Source organism: Hyperoodon ampullatus (genome assembly GCF_949752795.1).
Source record: "Hyperoodon ampullatus genome assembly, chromosome: 19".
Taxonomy (NCBI): domain Eukaryota; kingdom Metazoa; phylum Chordata; class Mammalia; order Artiodactyla; family Ziphiidae; genus Hyperoodon; species Hyperoodon ampullatus.
This window is the reverse complement of record NC_136932.1, coordinates 45,381,062-45,406,272: the sequence shown is the minus strand read 5'-3', so window position 1 is coordinate 45,406,272 and position 25,211 is coordinate 45,381,062. Positions and strand designations below refer to the sequence as shown.

At 35.8% G+C, this 25,211-nt stretch overlaps 1 protein-coding gene across 1 annotated transcript in view; it reads left to right on the top strand.

Annotated features, from left to right (window-relative positions):
* The window catches only part of TAOK1 (TAO kinase 1), a gene marked incomplete at its 3' end in the record, with an annotated part of 108,773 nt that overhangs the window by 1,918 nt on the left and 81,644 nt on the right, over positions 1-25,211 (top strand). The window contains exon 2 of the mRNA XM_079725405.1: positions 17,786-18,007. Within this exon, the coding sequence (XP_079581531.1) occupies positions 17,876-18,007 (132 nt within the window). The 5' untranslated portion in view covers positions 17,786-17,875. The remainder of the gene's footprint in view (positions 1-17,785; positions 18,008-25,211) is intronic.

Sequence of the window (25,211 nt, the reverse complement as noted above, 5' to 3'; positions counted from 1 at the left end):
TATAGGCTTTACTTCCATGGTTTCTTTCAGTTCCAAATTCTATTTCTGTAACCTTGGAGTAGGGTTAAGTTTTAAATTATTGTAGGTTGATTAATTTTTGTATCTTTGATGACATTTTAGCAGTCTTTGACATCTAATTAATTTCAGTAGTTTATCAGATTAGTTATATGGAAAAGTAAAGAATGTTTATTTAGTTCAGCTTAAAATGAAAAGAGACTGACCAACAAACTCCAAGTGTTGGTGAGGATGTTAACAACATATATTGCTGGTGGGAAAGCAAAATGTTGTGGCCAGTTCGTACTTAGAAAGTTAAATGTATGTTTACCAGCAATCCCTATCCTAGGAATTTACCTAAGATAAATGCAAACACATGTGCTAACAAAGACACATACAAATAATGTTCATAATCGCTTTATTCATATTACCCAGAAAATGGAAAAACTCAAGTGAACATCAACTGAAGAATGGATAAACAAATTGTATTATATCCATACACTTGAATGCTACTCAACAATAACGTCAATGAATCTGAAAGGCATTATACTAAATGAAAAAAGCCAGCCACCAAAGGCTGTATGATTCCATTTATAAGAAGTTCTAGAAAAGACAAAACTATAATGACAAAAATTGGATCAAGGGTATTGGGAACTTTTTGGGGGTGATGGAAATATTGTTGATTGTGGTGGTGATATCAAGACTGATATCAGAACTGTACCTTTAAAATGGGTGGATCTTACTGAATGTAAATTATACCTCAGTGAACCCTATTAGAAGGTATTTAGAACAGTTATTTGGGTTAAGTAGCAAATTAATATTTATTGATATATCCCAGAGAACTATATAATTGGTATCTTATGATTAAGGAATTTGCAATATTATTAGAAAGAAAATACAATTTACAGAGTCATTATATCTCTTAGAAAATAATACTGAACCTCAGATACAAGTATGGTCAGTTCTGCTATAACACAACATGTGTGTTCCTAAAAAATCACCATGTTATGCTAAATTATGTAGTGAAAACTACAGGGCTTATGGGAAAAATGGGGTTAGGAGCACAACAGTCAAAAACTTTAGTGTCACATAAAAAAAGATAGGAACCTAATAAAAACAGCATAGTTTTACACATGTTAAATGATTAATAAATATATAAATATTACAAGAAATACAGAACTTACTGAAAGAGACCTTAAGTTTGTTGTGGAAGTTGATTTAGTGGGAGTTATTGTGAAGTGATGAAAGACGGGTTATCTAAAATCAGATAGAAAATTTTAACACCAGATGTGGTTGGGCATGCATAACACATGCAGTGAACTAAGGTAGCTAATATATGTTTAAGGTGTGTGTGTGTGTGTTTTGTGTATTCTTATATGGCTTGGTGTTTTAAAATGTAGGTTTTACTATTTTTCAGGTATGATGAGACCAACAGTTCAGAAGATGACTGTCATTGAAAAGATAGTTTGTTTCAGTTCCCAAGAGGAGGTGGGACACCAAGCCATCTAGGGCCACACAGGGAAGCACCAGGTTGGTCAGGAGGCAGAGGGAGCAGGAGGAAAATATGGGAAGAGCCTTTATTGTGGTTTCTGTGGGAGGAAGTGGGCGAGGCAGGTTAAGCAGTTTTAGGATTGGCTACTTTTAATAATTCAGTGGTCTCTGAGCTATAGGGGCTGTCCTAAGGGTCTGGTACCTGGCCCTGGAGTGATTAGGGCAGGAAAATACTCGCCTGGAGTGTAAGAGCTAGGTAAAGGAGGTAGTTGGAAGTATGGATTTTGGATTGATTGGTTTACATTTGAAAGATATGATCTCAGATTAGTTGCTTGCTGTCTCTAAGAATTGACTGGCCCTGAGAGGACCAGAACATTGAAAATACAGAAAATAAAAAAACACAGTTAATAGACTTGGTTCAGCTGGGTGCAGTTTGCTGCACTCATCTAGTGTTTCTCAGGGATGAAATTGCACATAAGTAAATGCATAATTCACGTTGTACTACAATTGTTTTCAGAATAAATGTTATAGCAGAACTGACTGTACAAAGTAGGATACAGTATTTGAGTCACCATTCCTTCCTTTGCAAAATTAATTATGCAAATTCTATTATATAGATTTTACATTAGTATAGTTCCTTGGGACATGACTGTATTTGTAAGCAAAACAATTTAATGGTAGATTTGATCTTGGGAAAGTAATCACAGATTTAAATTTAAATTTTAACTTAGAGAAAAATTTTGTCTTAGAGTACGTGCTCAGTGTAATTCAAGCAATTAAGCTGGGTAATATGTAGAGGTGAGAGACAAGACGGTGGAGTAGAAGGACCTTGAGCTCACCTTTCACGAGCACACCAAAATCACAACTAACTGCTGAACAAACCATCAATAAAAAAGACCGGAACCTACCAAAAAGGTATTCTACATCCAAAGATATTAAGAAGAAACCACAGTGAGACAGCTGGTAGGAGGGGTGCACTTGCGATATAATCAAATCCCATACCACCTGATTGGGCGACCCACAAACTGGAGAATAATTATATTTCAGAAGTTCTCCCATAGGAGCGAGAGCTCTAAGCCTCAAGTCAGGCTCCCAAGCCTAGGCGTCCGGCATCGGGAGGAGGAGCCCCCAGAGCGTTTGGCTTTGAAGGCCAGCAGGGCTTGATTACAGGAGCTCAATAGGACTGCTTTTGCTGGACATTGCTATGATTAAGGGATAGATACCCTAAGAGAAAAGACTGGAAAGGAAGGATTCGGCCAGATTGTGGAGTTCTTGAATGCCTTATATACCGTTTGAACTTTATTCTGTAAGTGTTATGGTATTATTTGAATTTAATAAAAAAGTGAGCAATGATTTTGTGACTTCAGAATTTCCTGGGAATACCCTAGTGGTCCAGTGGTTAGGAATCTGCACTTCCACTGCAAGGGGGCATGGGTTTGATCCCTGGTCAGGCAGCTAAGATCCCACATGCCGCCCAGCATGGCCAAAAAAAAGAATTTCCTGCCTTAGTTTGTGCTTCTATATATTAATGAAAAAATTAGAGAAACAATAAGAAAGATGAATTGGAGAGAATGAAACTACAAACAGTCTAGATAGGAGGTATTGCATTAGTCTAGGTGAGATATGATTAAGGCCTGAACTAGGCTACCCACAGTGAATAGAGGAGATTCAAGTCTGTTGGGTTTACCAATTTATTAGCTTGACATTAGAGGAGAAAAAGAGGAAGGGAAAAAAATTAAAAGGTCACATCTAGTTTTTTGGTTTTTTTTTTTAAACATCTTTATTGGAGTGTAATTGCTTTACAATGGTGTGCCAGTTTCTGCCTTACAACAAAGTGAATTAACTGTGCACATACACACATCCCCATATCTCCTCCCTCCTACGTCTCCCTTCCACCCTCCCCATCCCACCCCTCTAGGTGGTCACAAAGCACCAAGCCGATCTCCCTGTGCCATGCGGCTGCCTCCCAGCAGCCATCCATTCTACATCTGGCAGTATACACAAGTCCATGCCACTCCTCACTTTGTCCCAGCCCACCCCTCCCCCTCCCTGTGTCCTCAAGTCCACTCTCCACATCTGAGTCTCTATTCCTGTCCTTCCCCTAGGTTCTTCATAACCATTTTTTTTTTTTTTTTTTTTTTAGATTTCATATATATGTGTCAGCATACGGTATCTGTCCTCCCTCTGACCCACTTCACTCCATATGACAGAGTCTAGGTCCATCCACCTCAGTACAAACAACTCAATTTTGTTTCTTTTAGGTCACATCTAGTTTTCTGACCTCGGAGACACAAGGAATAGCCATGCCATTATCCTGGGTGGGAAATGCAGGATGGATTTGCTGAGTGGAATTGCGGGGTCGTATGGTAATTCTGTGTTTGGCTTTATGAACTGCCAAACTTTTCCACAGTGGCTGTACCATTTAGCATTCCTATCAGCAATGTGTGAAGGTTCCAATTTCTTCACATCCTCCACAACACTTGTTATTTTCTGCCTCTTTGATTATAGCCATTCTAGTGGGTGTGGTATGGTATTTCATTGTAGTTTTGATTTGTAATTAATGATGTTGAGAATTTTTTCATGTGTTTATTGACCATTTGTGTATCTTCTTTGGAGAAATGTCTGTTCAAATCCTTTGCCCATTTTTAATTGGGTTATTTAATTGGATTAACCCAGTTAACAGTTCTTTTTAAAAATATTTATTTATTTATTTGGTTGCGCTGGGTCTTAGTTGTGGCATGTGGATTCCTTAGTTGAGACACACAGCCTCCTTATTTGTGGCATGCAAACTCTTAGTTGCGGTGTGCATGTGGGATCTAGTTCCCTGACCAGGGATTGAACCCGGGCCCCCTGCATTGGGAGTGCGGAATCTTAACCACTGTGCCACCAGCGAAGTCCCAAGAGTTATTTATATGTTCTGGGTACTAGACCCTTATCAAATATATTGCTTGCAAATATTTTCCCCCATTCTGTGGGTTGTCTTTTTACCTTCTTGACTGGTGTCCATTGATGCACAAAAGTTTTTAAATTTTGATGAAGTCCATTTTATATATTTTTTCTTTGTGTGTGCATTTGGAATTATATCTGAAAAACTGTTGCCTAATCCAGGGTCTTGCAGGTTGTCACCCATGTTTCCTTTTAAGGGTTTTATCGTTTTAGCTTTTGCCTTTTTGGTCCATTTGGATTTAAATTTTATATATGGTGTGAAGAAGAGGTCCAAATTCATTCTCTTTTGCATGTGGATATCCAGTTATCTCACCAACTTGTGTTGAAAAGACTTATTTTCCCACTGAATGGTCTTGACACCTTTGCTGAAAATATATGTATGGGTTTATTGTCCCATACATTTGACTGTAAATATGGATTCTCAGTTCTTTTCTGTTGGTATATATGCCTATCCTTATGCCAGTTCCACGCTGTCTTGATTACTGTAGCTTTGTAGTATGCTTTGAAATTGGGCAGGGTGAGTCTTCCAATTTTGTTCTAAATTTTTAAAGATTGTTTTGGTTATTCTGTGTCACTTGCAGTTACACATGAATATTAGAAAGAACTTGTTCATTTCTGAAAAATGACAGCCTGGAAACGGTTAGGGATTACTTTGAATATATTATTTTAGGTGGTATTACCATTTTATGTGTTCCAATCCATGAACACATGATGTTGTTCCATTTATTTAGGTCTTTAATTTCTTTCAACAATGTTTTGTCATTTTCTAAGTCTTGCACTTTGGTTAAATTTATTCCTAAGTACTTTTAAAATATATTATTATTAATATTTGTTTTATTTTAGTGACATTGTAAATGGAATTGTTAATTTCAGAATATTCACTGCTAGCGTATAGAAGTACAGCTGATATTTGTGTATTGATATATCCTGAAACTTTGCTGAACTCATTTGTTCTAATAGTTTTTTGTGGATTCTTTAGGATTTTCTATGTATAAGGTAATGTCATTTGTGAAAAGAAATAATTTTACTTCTTTTCCAGTCTAGATGCCATTTATTTCTTTTTCTTGTCAAGCCCTGACTTGAACTTCCTGTACAATGTTGAATATAAGTATTGAGAGCCACATCCTTTTCTTGTTCCTGATTTTAGGGGGAAAGTTTTCAATCTTTCACCATTAACTATCATGATACCTGTGGGTTGAGGAAATTCCATTCTTTTCCTAGTTTGTTGAGTGTTTTTATCATGAAAGGGTGTTGGATTTTGTCAAATGCTTTTTCCACTTCTGTTGAGATGATTGTTTTTTCTTTCATCTCATTAATATGGTATGTTACACTGATTTATTTTCATATGTTATACTACCCTGGCGTTCCTAGAATAAATCTCATTTGCTCATGGTATATCTTGTTGAAAATTTTTGTATCTGTACTTATAAGGGATATTGGTCTGTAATTTTCTTTTATTGTGATGTCTTTTTAAAAAAAATATTTATTTATATATTTGGCTCTGCCAGGTCTTAGTTGCGAGTGGGATCTTTAGTTGCAGCATGTGGAATCTTTAGTTGAGGCATGTGGGATCTAGTTCCCTGACCAGGGATCAAACCTGGGCCCCCTGCATTGGGAGCACAGAGTCTTAGCTACTGGACCACCAGGGAAGTCCCTCCCTAATCTTAATTATAAAGATTTTAAGTGCTTATTACATGTAAGATGTGAAAGGTGCACAAAAGTTTCACATGGTTAAGCTAATTGGAGTAACTAATAAGGTTGTGTAAGTAAGGACTTTTTTTTTAAATAAATTTTAAAAATTTGTTTTATTTATTTTTGGCTGCATCGGGTCTTAGTTGCTGCACGTGGTTTGTTTGTTTGTTTGTTTTTGAGGCACTTGGGATATTTCGTTGTGGCATGCGGGTTTTTTTCTCTTCTCTAGTTGTTTTTCCTCTTCTCTTCTCTGTCGCAGGCTCCAGGGCGTGTGAGCTCTGTAGTTGTGGCGTGTGGACTCCAGAGCACGTGGGCTCTGTAGTTTGCAGCATGCAGGCTCTGGTTGAGGTGCACAAGCTCAGTAGTTGTGGCGCTCAGGCTTAGTTGCCCTGTGGCATATGGAATCTTAGTTCCCTGACCAGGGATCGAACCTGTGTCCCCTGCATTGCAAGGTGGATTCTTTACCACTGGACCACCGGGGAGGTCCCCGTAAGGCCTTTCTTGAAAAGAATATTACCTGTATCTCTCTTTAAAATTAAAAGAAAAATAATACATGCATATGGGGAATAAAAACTTGAAAGGTAGAAAGGATTCATAGGAAAAAAAAAAGTCTCCTAAACACCCCTATTTCTGATGAATCCCTCCATAGATTACCTGTGTGTATACAGATATATTTTCTTATTTTTATATAAATGGTTACATATTACTTATACACCTATATCTTGTTTTATAAAAAAATTGAATCTTCATATCTTTATCAATGCTCAGAATTAAACAATATTCATAATACTGCCCCATGCATTCTCTCCTACCCAACAGCCCAGTGACTTCTTTAATAATATTATTTTTGCTTAACACCTTTCTCTTCATTTCAGTTTGAAGTAGTAAACAGTGGTTCAGGTAATTGATTCTGTATTTCCCACCACTAATTTGCCCTGTGATTTTGAGAAAAGGCATGTGACCTTTTGAAACCAAGTACTCTCTTAATTTCTGGCAACCTTAAACTTTTGTAATTATAATGTATAATATTTATAAGTAGGTTGAAGCACCAGGCATCAAATCAGTTCTCTGTCAATTAAGGCTGATGTGAGTTCCTGTATTGTCAAATTTATCTTACTGATGACATTTCTCAGTTATTGGTAAAGTGATTTGTGTATATGTGTGTTTCTTTTGAGGGAAGACATAGTAGACAGTGTAATCTGTCTCTGCCGATTCTGTGTAAAGAGACAATTTTTCTTTCTCTAAAGTAATCGAACATTTGACTAAGTTGGCTGGTTTTTAAGCCTGAACCCTCTGAGTAACATGTAGGGAGAAGGGCGTTATGGTATTGAAGCAGTTGCTTAAGACCAACAATGTCCTTTTTGTGAAAATCTGAAGGTTCTTAAAAGATGGAATACTATGACATCATCACCGTTCCTCCAAGGAGCATTCCTCAAGTAATACTGAATATGCTGTGATTATCAGCACCCTTCCCCCCTCTTCTTTCTGTGGCTTGACTGATGTTATTGTCAGTTATTTGACTGTGGTTTGCAAATGTGGAGCAGTTACTTAATTCTGAAAATCCTTTTGGGTCTGAGATTTTAAAGTATATCGGGTTTTTATTCTAGTTTCATCAGCTTTCTTAGCGATCTTTGTTTTAGGATTGAATAAAATGATATCACCTACAAAAATTATGTATCTTTTACATTCAGCCCTCAGTAGCCTAATAAATGATATGCTTCTCTGGTCTGTTTTTGTGGAACCAGAAACAAATTAGATCTCATTTGCTGTTTATAGGATTGTTAATGTCTTTTACTGTTGTCTTTTAGTAGGAAGGATATGGTGAGTTACAGTTTCCCCGAAGGACAGATTAGGTATCTTTAAAATGTAACCTAATAGCCTGTTTTTTGTTTTTTTTTAAAAGAAGATTGTATATGCAGTCTCACAGTACCTTTAAGAACTTTTTACAAATATTTATATCTTTTAAGCCTGATCTGTAGTTTATCAAGCTGTATTAGCCCTGTACTTGGGGTATTTATGTACCTAATATTCATTTTCAGCAGAAATTATGGAGTTTATGATTAGGGTTACTGTGAAAGTTCCTCTGTGCTGTTTTCTTTTCCTAGTTTTTCATGACAGCTTATAAAAATGGGCAAGATTCAAATCAAGTACCTTTGTCAGTTTTACATTGATGACTCTATTATAGCAATGTTCTGCATGGGTACAGGGCAACCAGGATGGTGCTGATTTTTATAATAAAGTACTTTACTTTTGGAAATTTGAGGATGTATAGAAAAGAAGCAGTTATGCAATGGATACTATTAACTCTAGCTTAACAGTGTAATGATATATTTCAGAGATTTCTAACGTTATTGGCATTCTCACTTTTTATACATTTTGTGTTCATCTCTTCTGTCTTCTAACAATCCAAAGAATATGCACAAATGTTGTTGGATTTTTAAATCTTTTTTCCTGGTTGTAGAAATCAAACATGATTATTGTTGAAAATTTGGAATGTAAGAAAGCTATAGATTTGTGAATGTTTTTCAAAATATCAGCCATAATTAACTAAAAATAATCCATATGATTTTGTTGTATCGCCCTCTTTGCAAAAACTACAGTTGAGTCTCAAACAACATGGACTTGAACTGCATGGGTCCACTTCTATGCAGATTTTTTTCAGTAGATACATGTATGTACTGTCAATGTATTTTCTCTTCCTCATGATTTTCTTAATAACATTTCCTTTTCTCTAGCTTATTTCATTGTAAGAATATAGTATATAATATATATAACATACAAAGTATGTGTTAATTGACTTTATGTTATCAGTAAGGCTTCTTCTGTTCAACACTAGGCTATCAGTAGCTAAGTTTTGGGGGAGTAAAATCAAACATAGATATAGAAAATTCACAAAACAAATGAATTTGTTTAATGAACTATTGCAAATGAAATCCCGTATCTAAGGCAAGAAATAGAACTTTGCCATCCATTCCAGAATTTCCTCCATGTGTCTCTTCCCAATCACAACTCCCCCTTTCCCCTAAAGTAACCACTATCATGACTTGTATAGTGATAACATCTGGGAGTTTCTTTATAGTTTTATCATTCAAGTATGCATCTCTGTACTCCATTATTGAGTTTTGAGAGTTCTTTGTATATTTATATATTTTATCTATTTTGAGATATGTGACTTGAAATAATGTTCCCCAGTCTTTGGCTTGACTTCATTCTTTTCTTTTAAAAGTATCCTTTGCAAGAGTAAAAGTTTTTGATTTTGATGAAGTCCAAATGATCAGTTTTGACTTTTATAGATTATACTTTTGGTGTCAAATCTAAGAACTCTTTAACTAACCTAAGGTTACAAAGATTTTCTCCTGTGATTTCTTCTCAACGTTTTGTAGCATTAACTTTTTAACAATGAGATAAATGAACCATGTTTGGACTTAATTTTTCTGTAAGGTGTGAGGTATGAGTCAGAGTTCATTTTTATACATATGGATGTCCAGTTGCTATGACACCATTTTTCAAAAAAGATTATCTTTTTTCTCTGTTGTACCTTTGTCAAAAATCAATTGACCAGGGACTTTCCTGGTGGCGCAGTGGTTAAGCATCTGCCTGCCATTTCAGGGGACGCAGGTTTGATCCCTGGTCTGGGAAGATCCCACATGCCACGGAGCAACTAAGCCCGTGCGCCACAACTGTTGAGCCTGTGCGCTAGAGCCCGAGAACCATAACTACTGAGCCCACACGCCGCAACTACTGAAGTCCGCACACCTAGAGCCCATGCTCCGCAACAAGAGAAGCTACCGCAATGAGAAGCCCGTGCACCACAACGAAGAGTAGCCCCCGCTCACCACAACTAGAGAGAGGCCCACATGCAGCAACGAAGACCCAACCCAGCCAAAAATAAATAAATAAATAAATAAATAAATAAAAAAGCCCATGCACCCAGAGCCTGGGCTGCACATTAAAAAAATTGTCTTGACTAATTTGGATTCTTTGCCTTTTTATGAACATTTTACAATCAGTTTTTTGATATGTACAAAAAAATTCTGTTGGATTTTGATTGAGATTGTTTTGAATCTATGAATTGTCGAATTTTAAAATCAGTTTGGGGAGGATTGACCTTATAACAATATTGAATCATTCGGTTCATGAACATGGTACATCTATTTAGTCAAGTTTGATTTATTTCATCAGGGTTTTATTGTTCTTACTATATAAATTCTACTCAAATATTTTAGACTTATATCTAAATATTCCATTTTCTTCCCTTGCTGTTTTGTATGTTCCTTGGGGGTTTTTTTGTGTACACAATAATGTCTGCAACTAGAGATGGTTTTTTTCTTCCTTTCTGTTATGTATTCCTTTTCTTTCTTTTTCTTTACTTACAAAACTTCTAGTGTGATGTTGGATAGGAGTGATTATAGTGGAGATTCTTACCTTGCTTTCCCTATATCTTTAGGGGAAAGCTTTCCTTCTTTAATCATTAAGTATGATGTTAGTTGTAGTTTTTTGTAGATAGCATTAACCAGGTTAATGCCGTTCCCTTCTATTCCTAGTTTTTTGAGAGTATTTGCCATGAATGGATGTTGAATTTGTGAAATCCTTTTTCTGCCTCTGTTGATATGATCCTGTGTTTTTTCTTCTTTAGTCTGTTTAGAATGGGAGAATTATGTTAATTTTTGACTGCTGAATCGGCCTTGCATTTCTGGGATAAATGCTACTTAGTTGTGATGTATCATTTTTATATATTTCTGGATTTGATTTGCTAATTTAAAAACATTTTTTATTGAAGTATAGTTGAATTACAATGTTGTGTTAATTACTGCTGTACAGCAAAGTGACTCAGTTATACATACATATACATTCTTTTTCATATTCTTTTCCATTATGGTTTATCACAGGATATTGAATATAGTTCCCTGTGCTATATAGTAGGACCTTGTTTATCCATTCTATATGTATCAGTTTGCATATGCTAATCCAAAACTCTCAGTGCAACCCTCTCCCACCCACCTTCCCCCTGGCAACCACCAGTCTATTCTCTATGTCCCTGATTCTGTTTCGTTTTCATAGATAGGTTCATTTGTGTCATCTTTTTTTTTTTTTTTCTTTTTTGTGGTACGTGGGCCTCTCACCGTTGTGGCCTCTCCCATTGTGGAGCACAGGCTCCGGACACGCAGGCTCAGCGGCCATGGCTCACGGGCCCAGCCGCTCTGCGGCATGTAGGATCTTCCCGGACCGGGGCATGAACCCTTGTCCCCTGCATCGGCAGGCGGACTCTCAACCACTGCGCCACCAGGGAAGCCCTGATTTTTTTTTTTTTTAAATTTCTGATACTGTATTTTTCAGTTCTGAATTTCCCATGAGGTTCTTTTTTTTATAGTTTCTCTTTCTCTGCTGAGAATTTGTCTTTTCAGTTGTTTCAAGAGTGTTAACCATCACCTCATTTATTATGATTATAATAGCCACTTTAACGTTTTTATGTGGGGATTTCCCTGGTGGCGCAGTGGTTAAGAATCCGCCTGCCAATGCAGGGGATGTGGATTTGAGCCCGTGGGGAAAATCCCACATGCTGCAGAGCAACTAAGCCTGTGCGCCACAACTACTGAGCCTGTGCTCTAGAGCCCGCGAGCCACAACTACTGAGCCCGCACACCACAACTACTGAAGCCCGTGCGCCCTAAAGGCCATGCACCACAACTACTGAGCCTACGTGCTACAATTACGGAAGCCCATGCACCCAGAGCCTGGGCTGCACAACAAGAGAAGCCACCACAACGAGAAGCCCGTGCACCGCAACAAAGAGTAACCCCCATTCGCTGCAACTAGAGAAAGCCTGAGCACAGCAACAAAGACCCAATGCAGCCAAAAAAAAAAAAAAAAAAAAAAGTCTTTATGTGATAATTCCAACATGCATCATCTCAAAATAAGCATCTGTTGGTCCTCTTTTCCCTTGATAATTTGTCCCATTTTCCAGTTGTGTGTGTGTGTGTGTCTGTTTTGTGTATTTGTTTTTGCATGTAGAGTAATTTTGGATTTTATCTTGGACATTTTGAGTATTGTCATTTCTGATCCTGTTACTGTCCTCTGGAGAGTGTTGATTTGTTTGTTTGTTTTAGCAGACACCTACCAGTGTAGATGGCAAGTTGTTTCACTTTCTGTGGGTGGTGGCTCTAATATCAGTTCTGTTTACAAAGCCTTTGTTGTGCTCTTTGGATTTGCCCTGCATTGTGCCTCTCAGTGATAGTCTGGGACTTGGGCAGTGGTTTATATCATAGATTAGTTCTCTTTAGCGTAGCCTTTGCTGCACCTCTTTGAGTCTGTTTTACACAAACGTAAATCATTATTTGTATTGGTTTATACACAGAATTAGGGGACCTCTTTTCCAGCTCTCTCCTCTCCGTGATTTCCCCCATACTCTTCAGTTTCCAGTGGCCTTTTTCCCAGTTCCAGAAAGACAGGTTTCTCTCAGCTGTCTCTCTGCATTGTACAGGGGCTGCCCTTAAGTGAAGTGGGGAAAGAAGAGAGGAGGAAAAAAAATAATGGGAATTCCCCTAATACTTTTTGGATGACAGAGAGCCTGTTTTCCCAGTTTTTCTGGCCAGAGAGATTGGTTTTCTCATCGGGTTTTTCTGTTGCTGGGGCAGTGCAATTCTATGGCTGAGGAGAGAAAAAAGAAACCAAAAGAAGGCATTTCCCCCCACAATCTCCAGATCACAGGGTTCCCTTTTCCTGGTCCTTTGCACAGGGGGAGAATTTCTTTGTTTTCTTATCAGCACCCTGAACATAGTTTTGTATCTGAGGCCACACTCCTCTGTCAGAGACGGTAGATAAAGGAGGAAAATGGAATCAGAAAACTCGTGGCCATACCCATTATTCTTCAAGTTTTGACTTCTCTTCCCAATCATTTGTATTGCCTGTTTATGGCATGTTGATATATATCCTTTGGCCATTTATATTTTGGTGGATTAGGTATTTGCTCAGTGATTTGGATGATATCTCTATCTTTAAGGAATAATAATAACGCTTAATTTTGTGTGCTCTGGATGTTTCAGTTTTTGCGTTCAACTCAATTTTTTGATATACAGATTTTTTTAATGCATTAGTCTTTTGTAAGTTAAAGTACTAGTAGCCTTTTGGATGTTCTCTCTAGTTGGAGTATGTATTCTTCTAGTTTAAAAAGTATTCTATTTTTCTCAAATTAAAATTTTTTTTAAATGTTGAAAGTGGTTGCTATAAAAATTCAGGTAATATAGATGTCTAGGTTAACAAGTAATGTTCTTCACAGCCCTACTTTATCAGAGAAAATAATAACATTTTAATACACATCCTTCCATACCTTGTTTATAAATTTGCTATATATATATATCTTTTATATATCTATAAATATGTATATGTACACATATATTTATATATTTTTATATACACATATATATACACACACATATATATATATATATATCTTTTAAATTAATTAATTAATTTTTGGCTGTGCTGGGTCTTCGTTGCGGCACGTGGGCTTCTCTACTTGCGGTATGTGGGATTTTAAGTTCCTGACCAAGGATCGAACCCGGGCCCCCGGCATTGCGAGCGTGGAGTGTTAACCACTAGACCACCAGGGAAGTCCCTACATATATTTATCTTAGATTTTAAGACTTTTTTTTAAAAAAGATATTACTTTAATTGAGGTATAATATACATAAAGGCATCTATTTTAATATAGTTGGAGTTTTGACAAGAGTAATTCACTGCTGCAGTCAAGGTAATAGAAGATTCTATTACCTCAGAAAGTCCTTGTGAGCCCTTTAGTGGTCAGTTCCCCTTTTATTCCCCCAACTGACCCCAAACAACCGTGACTCTGTCGCAATACTAGTTTTGCCTATTTGAGAATTTTTCAGGGGAATCATACAGTTTTTTTGTGTGTGTGTGGTACGCGGGCCTCTCACTGTTGTGGCCTCTCCCGTTGCGGAGCACAGGCTCCGGATGCGCAGGCTCAGCAGCCATGGCTCACGGGCCCAGCCGCTCCGCGGCATATGGGATCCTCCCAGACCGGGGCACGAAACCACATCCCCTGCATCGGCAGGCGGACTCTCAACCACTGCGCCACCAGGGAGGCCCTATCATACAGTTTTTACTGTTTGGTTTCTGGCTTTTTTTGCTGGAGCATAATGCTTTTGAAATTCATCTGGGTTGCTGCATGGATCAGTAGTTTTGTTCCTTTTTATTGCTGTGAAAAGAATTTCATTGTGTGAATATATCACAATTTTATTATACATATATTTGTTGATAGACGTTTGTATTATATGCAGTTTTGGGCTATTATGAATAAAGCTGCTGTATACAAGTCTTTTTGTGTGCCTTTGTTTTCATTACTTTTGAGTAAGTGATAACTAGTTAAGGAACTGTTCCATCACATAATAAATGTTTATTTAACTTGATAAGCATCTGTTAAACAGTTTTCCAGAATGGTTGTATCATTTCAAATTCCCATCAACAATGTAATGAGTTCCAGTTCTTCACTTTGTTTTTTTTGATCTTTTTATTTTTTTGGACATCTACATGGCTTATGGGATCTTAGTTCCCTGACCAGGGATTAAACCCGGGCCCCCTGCAGTTGGAAGCGAGGAGTCCTAAGCACTGGACCGCCAGGGGATTCCCCTAGTTCCTCACTTTGTACATTTATCATTTCTTATATTTTGTATAAGTATTTTGATATGGATTCTATAAGTGGGATTTTTGTGTGAAATGGTAAGTGCATATTTGATTTTGCTAGATTTTTCTCCACAGGTTTTGTACTGTTTTTACATTACCACTGCTACTATATGCAGATTTCTCTTCGACCCCACCATCAGTGTGTGGTGAATTTTTGCCATTCTGATAGGTACAAAATGAAATCTTCGGATAGTTTTAATTTGTATTTCTTATACTTTGAGTGATGTTGAACGTATTTTCATAGATTTGATGGTTGTTTCTTTTCTTTCTTTCTTTTTTTTTTTTTCTGTGAACTACCCATATCTCCTCCGGGTTGGTGGTGGTGGTGGTTTTCTTGGGTGTGTGTGTGTGTGTGTGTGTGTGTGTGTGTGTGTGTGCTGTTTTTAGAAACTACATATTAAGAATGTAAGAATGTCAGGTTATTATTTCGTTTGTTTTTTGAAATTCTTTACATATTAGGAATACTAACCCTTTGTAAACGTTAAGTTTCAAACATTTTTTTCCAAGTTTATCATTTGTCCTTTTTGTCTGGAGTGTCTTTTTCCATGGCCCCTCCTCCCAAGTTTTTTTTTTATCCTGTTAAATATATCAGTCTTTTTCCTTATTGTTTTGGATTTGGATCATAGTTAGGAAAGTTTCTACATTCCCTGATTACAGAGGAACTTACATTTCCTACTAGTACTTATATACTAGTACTTATATAGTTTCATTTTTCTAATTTTTGCATTTCTGACCCATATGTGACTCTGATATTACAGTTTGAGGAACAGGTGTTATTTTTTTCCAAATAGCTATTGGGGTCTCCCAACAACACTTATTTTATCAAATACTTTTTTTTCCTCATTGATTTGAGAGGTTTGTTTAAGCTGTTTAGCAGTAATGGTTATGTAAGGTATGTGATAGGGATATCATTATATAATTTTTTCCGAATGGGTTCTTAGGTTTCTTAACCAAATTTATTTCTTCTCCTTTAATTGTATGCTAAATTCCGAGATACACATACATGGGTTTGTTTCTGGACTCTTTTAGATTAATGGTTTACTTGTCTTATTTTAACATTCTACTGATAGCAATAGATTTGTATTATCTTTTGGTATTTGGTACAGCAGATTTTCCAGTTCCTTCATTTCTTTTTTCTCTGATTTTCTGGAGGGTGCTGTCCTTATGAATTTACTCTGTTTCTCTACTATTAACTTTAATATTTCACATATCATACTCTCATGTATACTATTTGGTAAATATTTGTGGAAACGAAATCATTTTAAGGGGTGTTAGAGAAGAATTAAGTGTATTATTTTAGTTCAACAAATATTTATGTAATATTAACTGTCGGAGGTATGGTGTAGGATGTAGACAGGTAATATAAAGATGAATGAGACACATTGTGCCTACCTGTCTAGTTAAAATTTTAAACATTACATTTAATCTAAATCTTGAAAGATTTTGAGTGGGAATTTTTTAGGCAGATAGGAATATGCAAATCATGGAACTGGTTAGAGAATTTTAATATAAAATAATTCTTGTAATAAAGGTACTATAACTTGATCATTCAGAGTTCTTAAATAAGTCTTAACGCTGCAGGTTTTTTAAAAACAGGTGGATTAATTGAATAATAATACTTTTTATGGAATATAGTTCAATCTTCTATGATCACATTCTTAGAACTATAATTGAAACACTTTGCAGGGAACTTGCAGAGCAGGAAAATTGGTAAATGTATATGGGGCAGCCTACAAAGTGTGTTAGAAATGAAATACAAATTAATAATTTAAATGTTTTTATTGCAGTGGAGTGTTAATTTAAGGAGGTACAAAAGACATGTAAATATGTTTTATGTAGTTACAAAGAAGTTTTCTACCAAGAATTAAAATTGGTTCAGTTGACTTCACTAAAAATGAGACCAGTAGTTAAGTGGGGGAGAATTGACTAGAGTCTAATGAAATCAATTAGGAGGCAAATGAAATACATTTTGGAGGGTTTTCTTTTTTTTTTGATTGGTGAATTTATTTAGGTTAAAATAGCTGACATTTAATGTAGTGCTTACTATGCCTGAGTACTAGTCTATGCTTGTATTTATTAACTCATTTAACCTTCACAACCACTGTATTAGGTAGGATATTATTTTCACTTTACAGATTAGGAAAATAAGGCTACTCAAGTTCGCAGTTTATAAATAGTGTTGCTAGGATTCATATCTAGGTAGTAACATTCCAGAACCTAGGTTCTGAAGTTTCTCAGGAATGACAGCCATTTTTTAAATTGGTTATCTGATATAGAGGAACTGATAGCGGAATCACCAGGGAATTTATTGGTTATCTGTAATGTCTGCTTATCTAATGAAGCAGATTTGATAAAGGCCATATTTTAATGTGAGTCAGGTTTACAGGGGAAGCAGTTGTCTGCATTAAATTCATTACTTTCTCCCACTGCATTTTTCTTTGGAATGTTTGTGTTAGAGTTGATTGAACACTGGCATATGGTATCTGAAAAGAAAAGAAAGACAGCTAACTGAGTTAAATCCTTTGTGTATTTTCTTATATTTGAAAATCATTAATAGATGGGAATCTTCCTGTTAGAAACCTATTACGGGTACATCTTAAGTTATGCATGTTTTTTTAAATGGTCTGTGTGTTCTATTATCTCTTCTGCCAGTGGGCTCACTACCTCAGAATTAGATAAGGATTAGATAAGCCTTCCAAGATACAAAGATTTATTTAATTTTTAAAAGTATATGTACAGTAATACCCTATGTATAGTAGGACTCATTTTTTTAAGCACCACAGGTGATTGTGATGATGAGCCAGATTTAGGAACTACTGCACTAGTAGATCACACTTCCTTTTCAGTGAAATTCTAGGCCTGAGATAATTTTATATATGCTATCAGAAAATGATCTTATACTAATTATTCTTAGAAGCTTTTGGTTTTCCTGACTTTTTTCTTTTCTTATTTCTCTACAATAGTTTATGCCAGCGTGGCTTCATTCATACAGATGAACCAAGGATTGGGATAGCAATATAAAATTAGAATCAGACAGCTGATTGCCCAGCAGGATGCCATCAACTAACCGTGCGGGCAGCCTGAAGGACCCTGAAATTGCAGAGCTCTTCTTCAAAGAAGATCCAGAGAAGCTCTTCACAGATCTCAGAGAAATTGGCCATGGAAGCTTTGGAGCAGTGTATTTTGTAAGTGTTAAAGGCTTAATGTCAGTGACCAGGATTTACTTAAAATCCAGTCCTGGCAAAATGAAAAACAATAATATAAAGAGACAGACAGAGGCCATAGTCCATTTTATAGTCACTTGCATAGGTGTGTGTGTGTGTATAATATGAAAATAGCTTTATTTATTGAGTTTCTTGGATTATTGAAAAAATGGAAACGAATATTATTTTGCTTTGACTTAGTGTTTAGAATGTTTAGCACACTGTTTTTAGGAGTCATGTGATTTGCATTGCTATAGAATTAAATATTGCAGAACACTGACTTCTGTAAAGTTCCATACAGAGTCAGTTTTAGTTTTGTGGAAATCTAGGATTATTATTTGGCAGAAGGATATGTACCAAAGTTTTTTTTTCTTGTGTGCGTGTGTGTGTATTTTATACTTAAAAAAACCCAAAAAAACATCAGATTTGCCATTTTAACCATTTTTGAGTGTACAATTTGTGGTATTAATTATACTCACAATGTTTACAACCATTACCACTATCTATTTTCAAAACTTTTTCATCACCCCAAACAGAAGCTCTGTATCTATTAGCAATAACTCCTCATTTCCCCCTCTACCCAGCTGGTGGTAACCTCTAGTCTACTTTTTGTCTTTATGAATTTGCCGAGTCTAGATATTTCATATAAGTGGAATCATACGATATTTGTACTTTCATGTATAGCTAATTTCACTTAGCATAATGTGTAGCATAATCACTTGGTGGGTCTTTGATGTTGTAGCATGTATCAGTACTTCATCTCTTTTTATAGCTGAATAATATTCCATTGTTTGTATATACCATGGTTTTGTTTATCCATTCATCTGTTGATGGGCACTAGATTGTGTCTACCTTTTGCCTATTGTGAATAAATGCTACAATGAACATTGGTGTACAAGTATCTGTTGGAGTCCCTGTTTTCACATTTTGGTATGTACCTAGAAGTGAAAATACTGAATTACATAGTAATTCTATGTTTAACTTTTTGAGGAACTGCCAAACTGCACCAGAGTGGCTGCTTCATTTCCATTCCCATCAACAATGTACCAGTGTTCCAATTACTCCATGTCCTTGCAAATGCCTATTATTGTCTGGTATTTTGATTTTAGCCATCCTACTAGGTCTGCAGTAGTATCTTGTAGTTTTGATTTGCATTTCCCTAATGACATATGTTGAGCATTTTTTCATGTGCTTATTGGCCATTTGTGTATCTTCTTTGGAGAAATGTCTGTTCAAGTCTTTTGACCGTTTTAAAAGTTGGGTTTTTTGTCTCTTTGTTGTTGAGTTGTAAGGGTTCTTTATGTATTTTGAATATTAAATTATTGGATACATGATTTGAAAATATTTTCTCGCATTCTGTAGTTTATCTTTTCTCTTTCTTGATAATGTCGTTTGATATACAAAAGTTTAAACTTTGAATGAAATCCAGTTTATCTATTTTTTGTTGCTCATGCTTTTGCTATCATGTCTAAGAATTCAGCCAAATCCAAGGTCATAAAGATTTACCCCTGTGTTTTCTTCTAAGAGTTTTATGGTCTTAACTCTTCTATTTAGGTAATTGATCCATTTTGAGTTAATTTTTGTATATGTTGTGAGGTGGAGGTCCAACTTCATTTTTTGCATATGGAAATCCAGTTGTCCCAGTACTATCTGTTGAAGAGACTGCTGTTCCCCACTGAATTGTCTTAACATCCTTGTCAAATCACTCGGCCATATTGTATACATTTATATCTGAACTCTCTGATCTATTCCATTTGTCTTTATGCTAGTACCACACTAGCATACTAGCATGTTTTTTGTTTGTTTGTTTTTGTTTATTTTTTTGCAGTACGCGGGCCTCTCACTGTTGTGGCCTCTCCCGTTGCGGAGCACAGGCTCTGAACGCGCAGGCTCAGCAGCCATGGCTCACGGGCCCAGCCGCTCCACGGCATGTGGGATCCTCCCGGACCGGGGCACAAACCCGTGTCCCCTGCATCAGCAGGCGGACTCTCAACCACTGCGCCACCAGGGAAGCCCTACTAGCATGTTTTGATTACTGTAGCTTTGTAGTGAGTTTGAGATCAGGAATAACTTTATTGTTCTCTTTAAGGACATTTTTGGCTATTTGGGACCCCTCCCAATTCCATATGAATTTAAAGACTAGCTTTTCCATTTCTGTAAAAAAGCCTGTTGGATTTTGATAGGGATTGTTTAAATCTGTAGATCATGTTTGGTAGTATTGGCATCTTAACAATATTAAGTCTTACAGTCCATGGACACAGCATGTCATTCTAAACATTTATTTAGGTCTTATTTAATTTTGTTTAGCAATGTTTTGTACTGTTCAATGAACTATATTCTGATGAACCTACATTGACGTAGCATACTCACCATAGTTTATATCAGGATTCATTCTTAGTGTTGTACATTCTTTGGGTTTGGACAAATGTATAATGACAAGTATCATTATAGTATCATATAGAGTATTTTCACTGCCCTGAAAAAAGCTCTGTGTGCAGGTTTTTGTGTAGACGTAAGTTTTCAATTTCTTTAAGCAAATACCAAGTGCTATTGCTGGATAAGTAAGAGTATGTTTAATTTTGTAAGAAACTGCCAAACTATGTTCTGAAGTGGCTGTACCATTTTGTATTCCTCCCAGCAGTGAATGAGAGTTCCTGTTGTTCCGCATCCTCACCAACCTTTGGTGCTATCAGTGTTCCAGATTTTGGCCGTTCTAATTAGTATGTAGCATTATCTCATTGCTATTTCCATTTCCCTGATAATATATGATGTGGACCATCTTTACAAATGCTTATTTGCCACCTGTATATATTCTTTGATATATACAGATATATACCTGATATATAGACCTCTGTTAACGTCTTTGGCTCATTTTTTTAATCAGGTTGTTTTCTCATTTAAGCGCCCAGTGGGTCCAGGGCTTTTCTTTTTTGGGAAATTTTTGATGACTTATTCAATCTCTTTACTGGTTATAGTAAGTAATAATAATAAGTAATACTATTCAGGTTTTCTATTTTTTCATCCTTTAGTCTTGGTAGGTTTTGTTTTTAGGAATTTGCCCATTTTGTCTAATTTGTTGGCATAGTACTCTCTTATAATCCTTTTTATTTCTGTAGAATCAGTAGTAATGTTCCCACTTCCATTTCTAATTTTAGCAATGTGGGTCTTCTCTTTTTTCTTAGTGTGTTTAGGTAAAGGTTTATCAATTTTGTTGATTTTTTTGAAGAACCAGCTTTTGGTTTCAATGATTTTCTCTGTTTTTTGATTCTTTCACTTATCTCTGTTTTAATCTTTATTATTTCCTTCCTTCTGCTAGCTTTGAGTTTAGTTTGTTTTTCTTTTTCTGGCTTTTAAGTTGTAAAGTTAGGTTGTTAATTCGAGATCTTTCTTGTTTTTTAATGTGTTTATAGCTATAAATTTCCTCCTGAGCACTTCTTTCACTTGGTTCCATAAGTTTTGATATGTTGTATTTTTGTATTAATTCAGCTCTCAGTATTTCTAATATGCCTGTGACTTCTTCTTTGATACATTGGTTGTTTAAAAGTGTGCTGTTTAATTTTTACAATTTTGTGAAGTTTCCATTTTCATTATTGATTTCTGACTTTATCCCATTGAGGTCAGAGAAGATGCTTTGTATGATATCTGTCTTTTAAAATCTACTGATTCTTGATTTTTGGCATAACATATGGTCTGTCCTGAAAAATGTCCCATGTGCACTTGAGAAGAATGTGTATTCTGTTATTGTGTATAGAATGCATATTCTGTTAGATCTAGTTGGTTTATTGTATTAAGTCCTCTATTTCCCTGCTTATCTTCTGTCTGGTTGTCCTCTCCTTTATTATGAGTGGGTTATTGAAGTCTCCAACTATTATTGTAGAACTGTATATACTTACTGATCTGTCCATAGGTGTGTAAATGTTTATAATTGTTATATCTTCTTGCTGTATTGAACCTTTATTAATAAATAATGCCCTTCTTTGTTTTTTATAAACTTCTTTGATTTAAAGTCTTGATTTACAAGTCTTTTTGTGGACCCAATTTTTCATTTCTTTTAAGTAAATACCTAAGATTTGTTGGAGTTGTTGGATCATAGGGCAGGTGTATGTTTAGTTCTATGCCAATTGCCAGACTTTTTCACTAAGTAGAAAGTTTACATTCCCATCTACAGTGTATGAGAATTCTTTTTGCTCCATATCCTTGCCAGCATTAGATGTTGACAGTCATTTTAATTTGAGTTATTCTGATGGGTGTGTAATTGTATTTCAGTTAGGTTTTAATGTACATTTCCCTGCTGATTGATGTTGTTGAGCTCTTTTTCATAGACTTAATGATCATTCACGTATCTTTGGAAGTATCTGTTCAAACATTTTGCCCATTTTTTGAAAATCGGGCTTTCTTTTTAAATTGAGTTTGTAGAATTTCCAGGATACTTGGTCAATCAATATATGTTTTGTGAATATTTTCTTCTAGTATGTGCACTGGAAAATTATATATATTCTGCAGTTTATTGGGCGTGATTATCTATGTATGTCAAGTAGGTAACATTTGTTGGTTATATTCTTCAGATCTTTTGGGTCCTTTCTGATTTTACTAGTTTGTTTTTGGTCTGTGTGTTCTATCAGTAACTGAAAGGTATTTAAAAATCTCCACTGATAGTGGATTTATCTAATTTGCTTTTTAGCTGTATCTTGTTTTACTTTATACATTTCTGATCTATGTTACTGGGAATGTACAAATTTAGGATTATTGTATCTTGTTGAATTGTCCCGTTATCATTAAAATTCCACTCTTTACCTTTCGTAGTATTTCTTGCTTTAAAATCTACTTTGATATTAATGATAGCTTTCTTTGGCTAATGCTTATGTAGTGTATTTCTTTTTCCTTTTCATTCATTATTTCTGGAACTTTATTCTAAAGTATTTCTCATCTGTTTTGTTTTTTCCCCCACGAATTGTTTTCCACCTTTATTGTGATATAATTGACATATAACATTGTGTAAGTTTAAGGTGTACAGTGTGTTGATTTGATACATTTATATATTGCAAAATGATTACTACTATATCATTAGGTAACACCTCCATCCTGCCACATAATTACCATTTCCTTTTTGTAGTGAGAACATTTATGATCTACTCTTTGAGCAGCTTTCACGTATATAATAAAGTATTATTAGTTGTAATCCCCATGTTGTACATTAGATTCCCAGAATTTGTTAATCTTATAACTTGTACCCTTTGACCATTATCTTCCCTACCCCCAACCCCTGGTAACCATCACTCTATTCTCTGTTTCTCTGAGTTCAGCTTTTTTAGATTCCACATATAATTGATAATAAACAGTATTTGTCTTTCTCGGTCTTACTTATTTCACATGCCCTCACGTTTCATCCAGGTTGTTGCGAACAGCAGAACTTTCTTCTTTTTCATGGCTGAATAATATTCTGTTGTTTCTATGGACACACACTACATCTTCTTAATCCATTCATCCTTTGATGGACACTTCAAGATATGTTTGTTTCCATGTCTTGACTATTGTGAATAATGCTGTAATGAACATGGAGGTGCAGATATCTCTTCAAATCGCAGTTTCAATTCATTTCGATATATATCCAGAAGTAGGATTGCTGGATCATATGGTAGTTCTATTTTTAATTTTTTGAGGAGCCTCCATACTGTTTTCCATAGTGGCCATACCAGTTTATGGCCACTGCACACTTTTGCCAACACTTGTTATCACTTGTCTTTTTCATAATAGCCATTCTGACAGGTGTAAGGTGACATATCATTGTGGTTTTGATTTGCATTTCCCTAATGATTAGTGATATTTTCATGTACCTGTTGACATATGTCATCTTTGAAAAAATGTCTATTCAGGTCCTCTACCTATATTTTAATTAGGTTGGTTTTTTGTTTTTGTTTGTTTGTTTGTTTTTTGCTATTGAGTTTTATGAGTTCTGTATATATTTTGGATATTAACCCCTTATCAGATACATGATTTGCAGGTATTTTCTCCCATTCCATAGATTACCTTTCCATTTTGTTGATTGTTTCTTTTGCTGTGCAGAAGCTTTTTAATTTGATGCAGTCCCACTTATTTAATTTTGCTTTTGTTGTTTGTGCTTTGGGTGTCATATCCAGAAAATTGCTGCCAAGACCAATGTCAAGGAGCTTTTTCTCTATCTCATCTTTGTTTTAATTGGAGTGTTTTGCCCATCTATATTTGATGTTGTTACTAACATAGTTGGGCATAAGTCTGTTTTCCTATTTGATTTTTGTTTGTCCTATCTGTTCTTTATTCCTCATTCTTGCCATCTTTTGAATTAATCAAGTGTTATTGTTTTTTTGTTTTAAAATACAGGTTTTAATTCAGGTATGGAAAGACCAAAGATCAGGTAACAAATGCCATTGAAAAGATAGTTTAGGGATTTCCCTGATGGTCCAGTGGTAAAGAATCCCCCTTTCAATGCAGGGGACACGGGTTTGATCCCTAGTCAGGGAACTAAGATCCCACATGCTGTGGGGCAACTAAGCCTGTGCACCACAACTAGAGGGAGGCCTGAGCGCTGCACAACTAAGACCCAATGTAGCCAAAAATAAATAAAATAATAAGTCTTTAAAAAAAAAAGAAAAGATAGTTTATTATACTCATAGATTTCAAGAGAAGAGGGCATGCCATGCCAGAGAGGGCCACTTGGGGAAGCACTGGTATAAGTGAGAAAGCAAGGGAAAAAGCATGGGCAAGAGCCTTTATTGTGGTTTCTGTGGGAATAGAACAAGTGAAGCAGGGTAAGCAAGTTTTGGATTAACCACTTTAATTTCATCAGGCTGTGGGTAGAGGGGCTGTCCCTGGTTGTCTGGCTTTCGGCCCTCTGGTGATTAGAATATGGTGTAGGGGCCCATAGTGTGACGTCATTGGAGATACAGGCTCTGGATTTGTGGTTTGTATATGAAAGAAGTGCTTGTTTTTTCTCTCTAGGAATTAGCTAGCTCTGGGAGTGTAGTCTCTTCCTGTTAGCAAGGCCCTAGCTGTCAAAGCATCAGATTACAGCAACTTAGAAGATATGGTTAATATATTTTTTCTCACATTAACCTTTTGGTTATACAGTCCTTCATTATTATTTTAATTGTTACCCTAGAAATTGTACTATATATTCTTGACTTATTATAGTTAACTTAAATGAGCACTT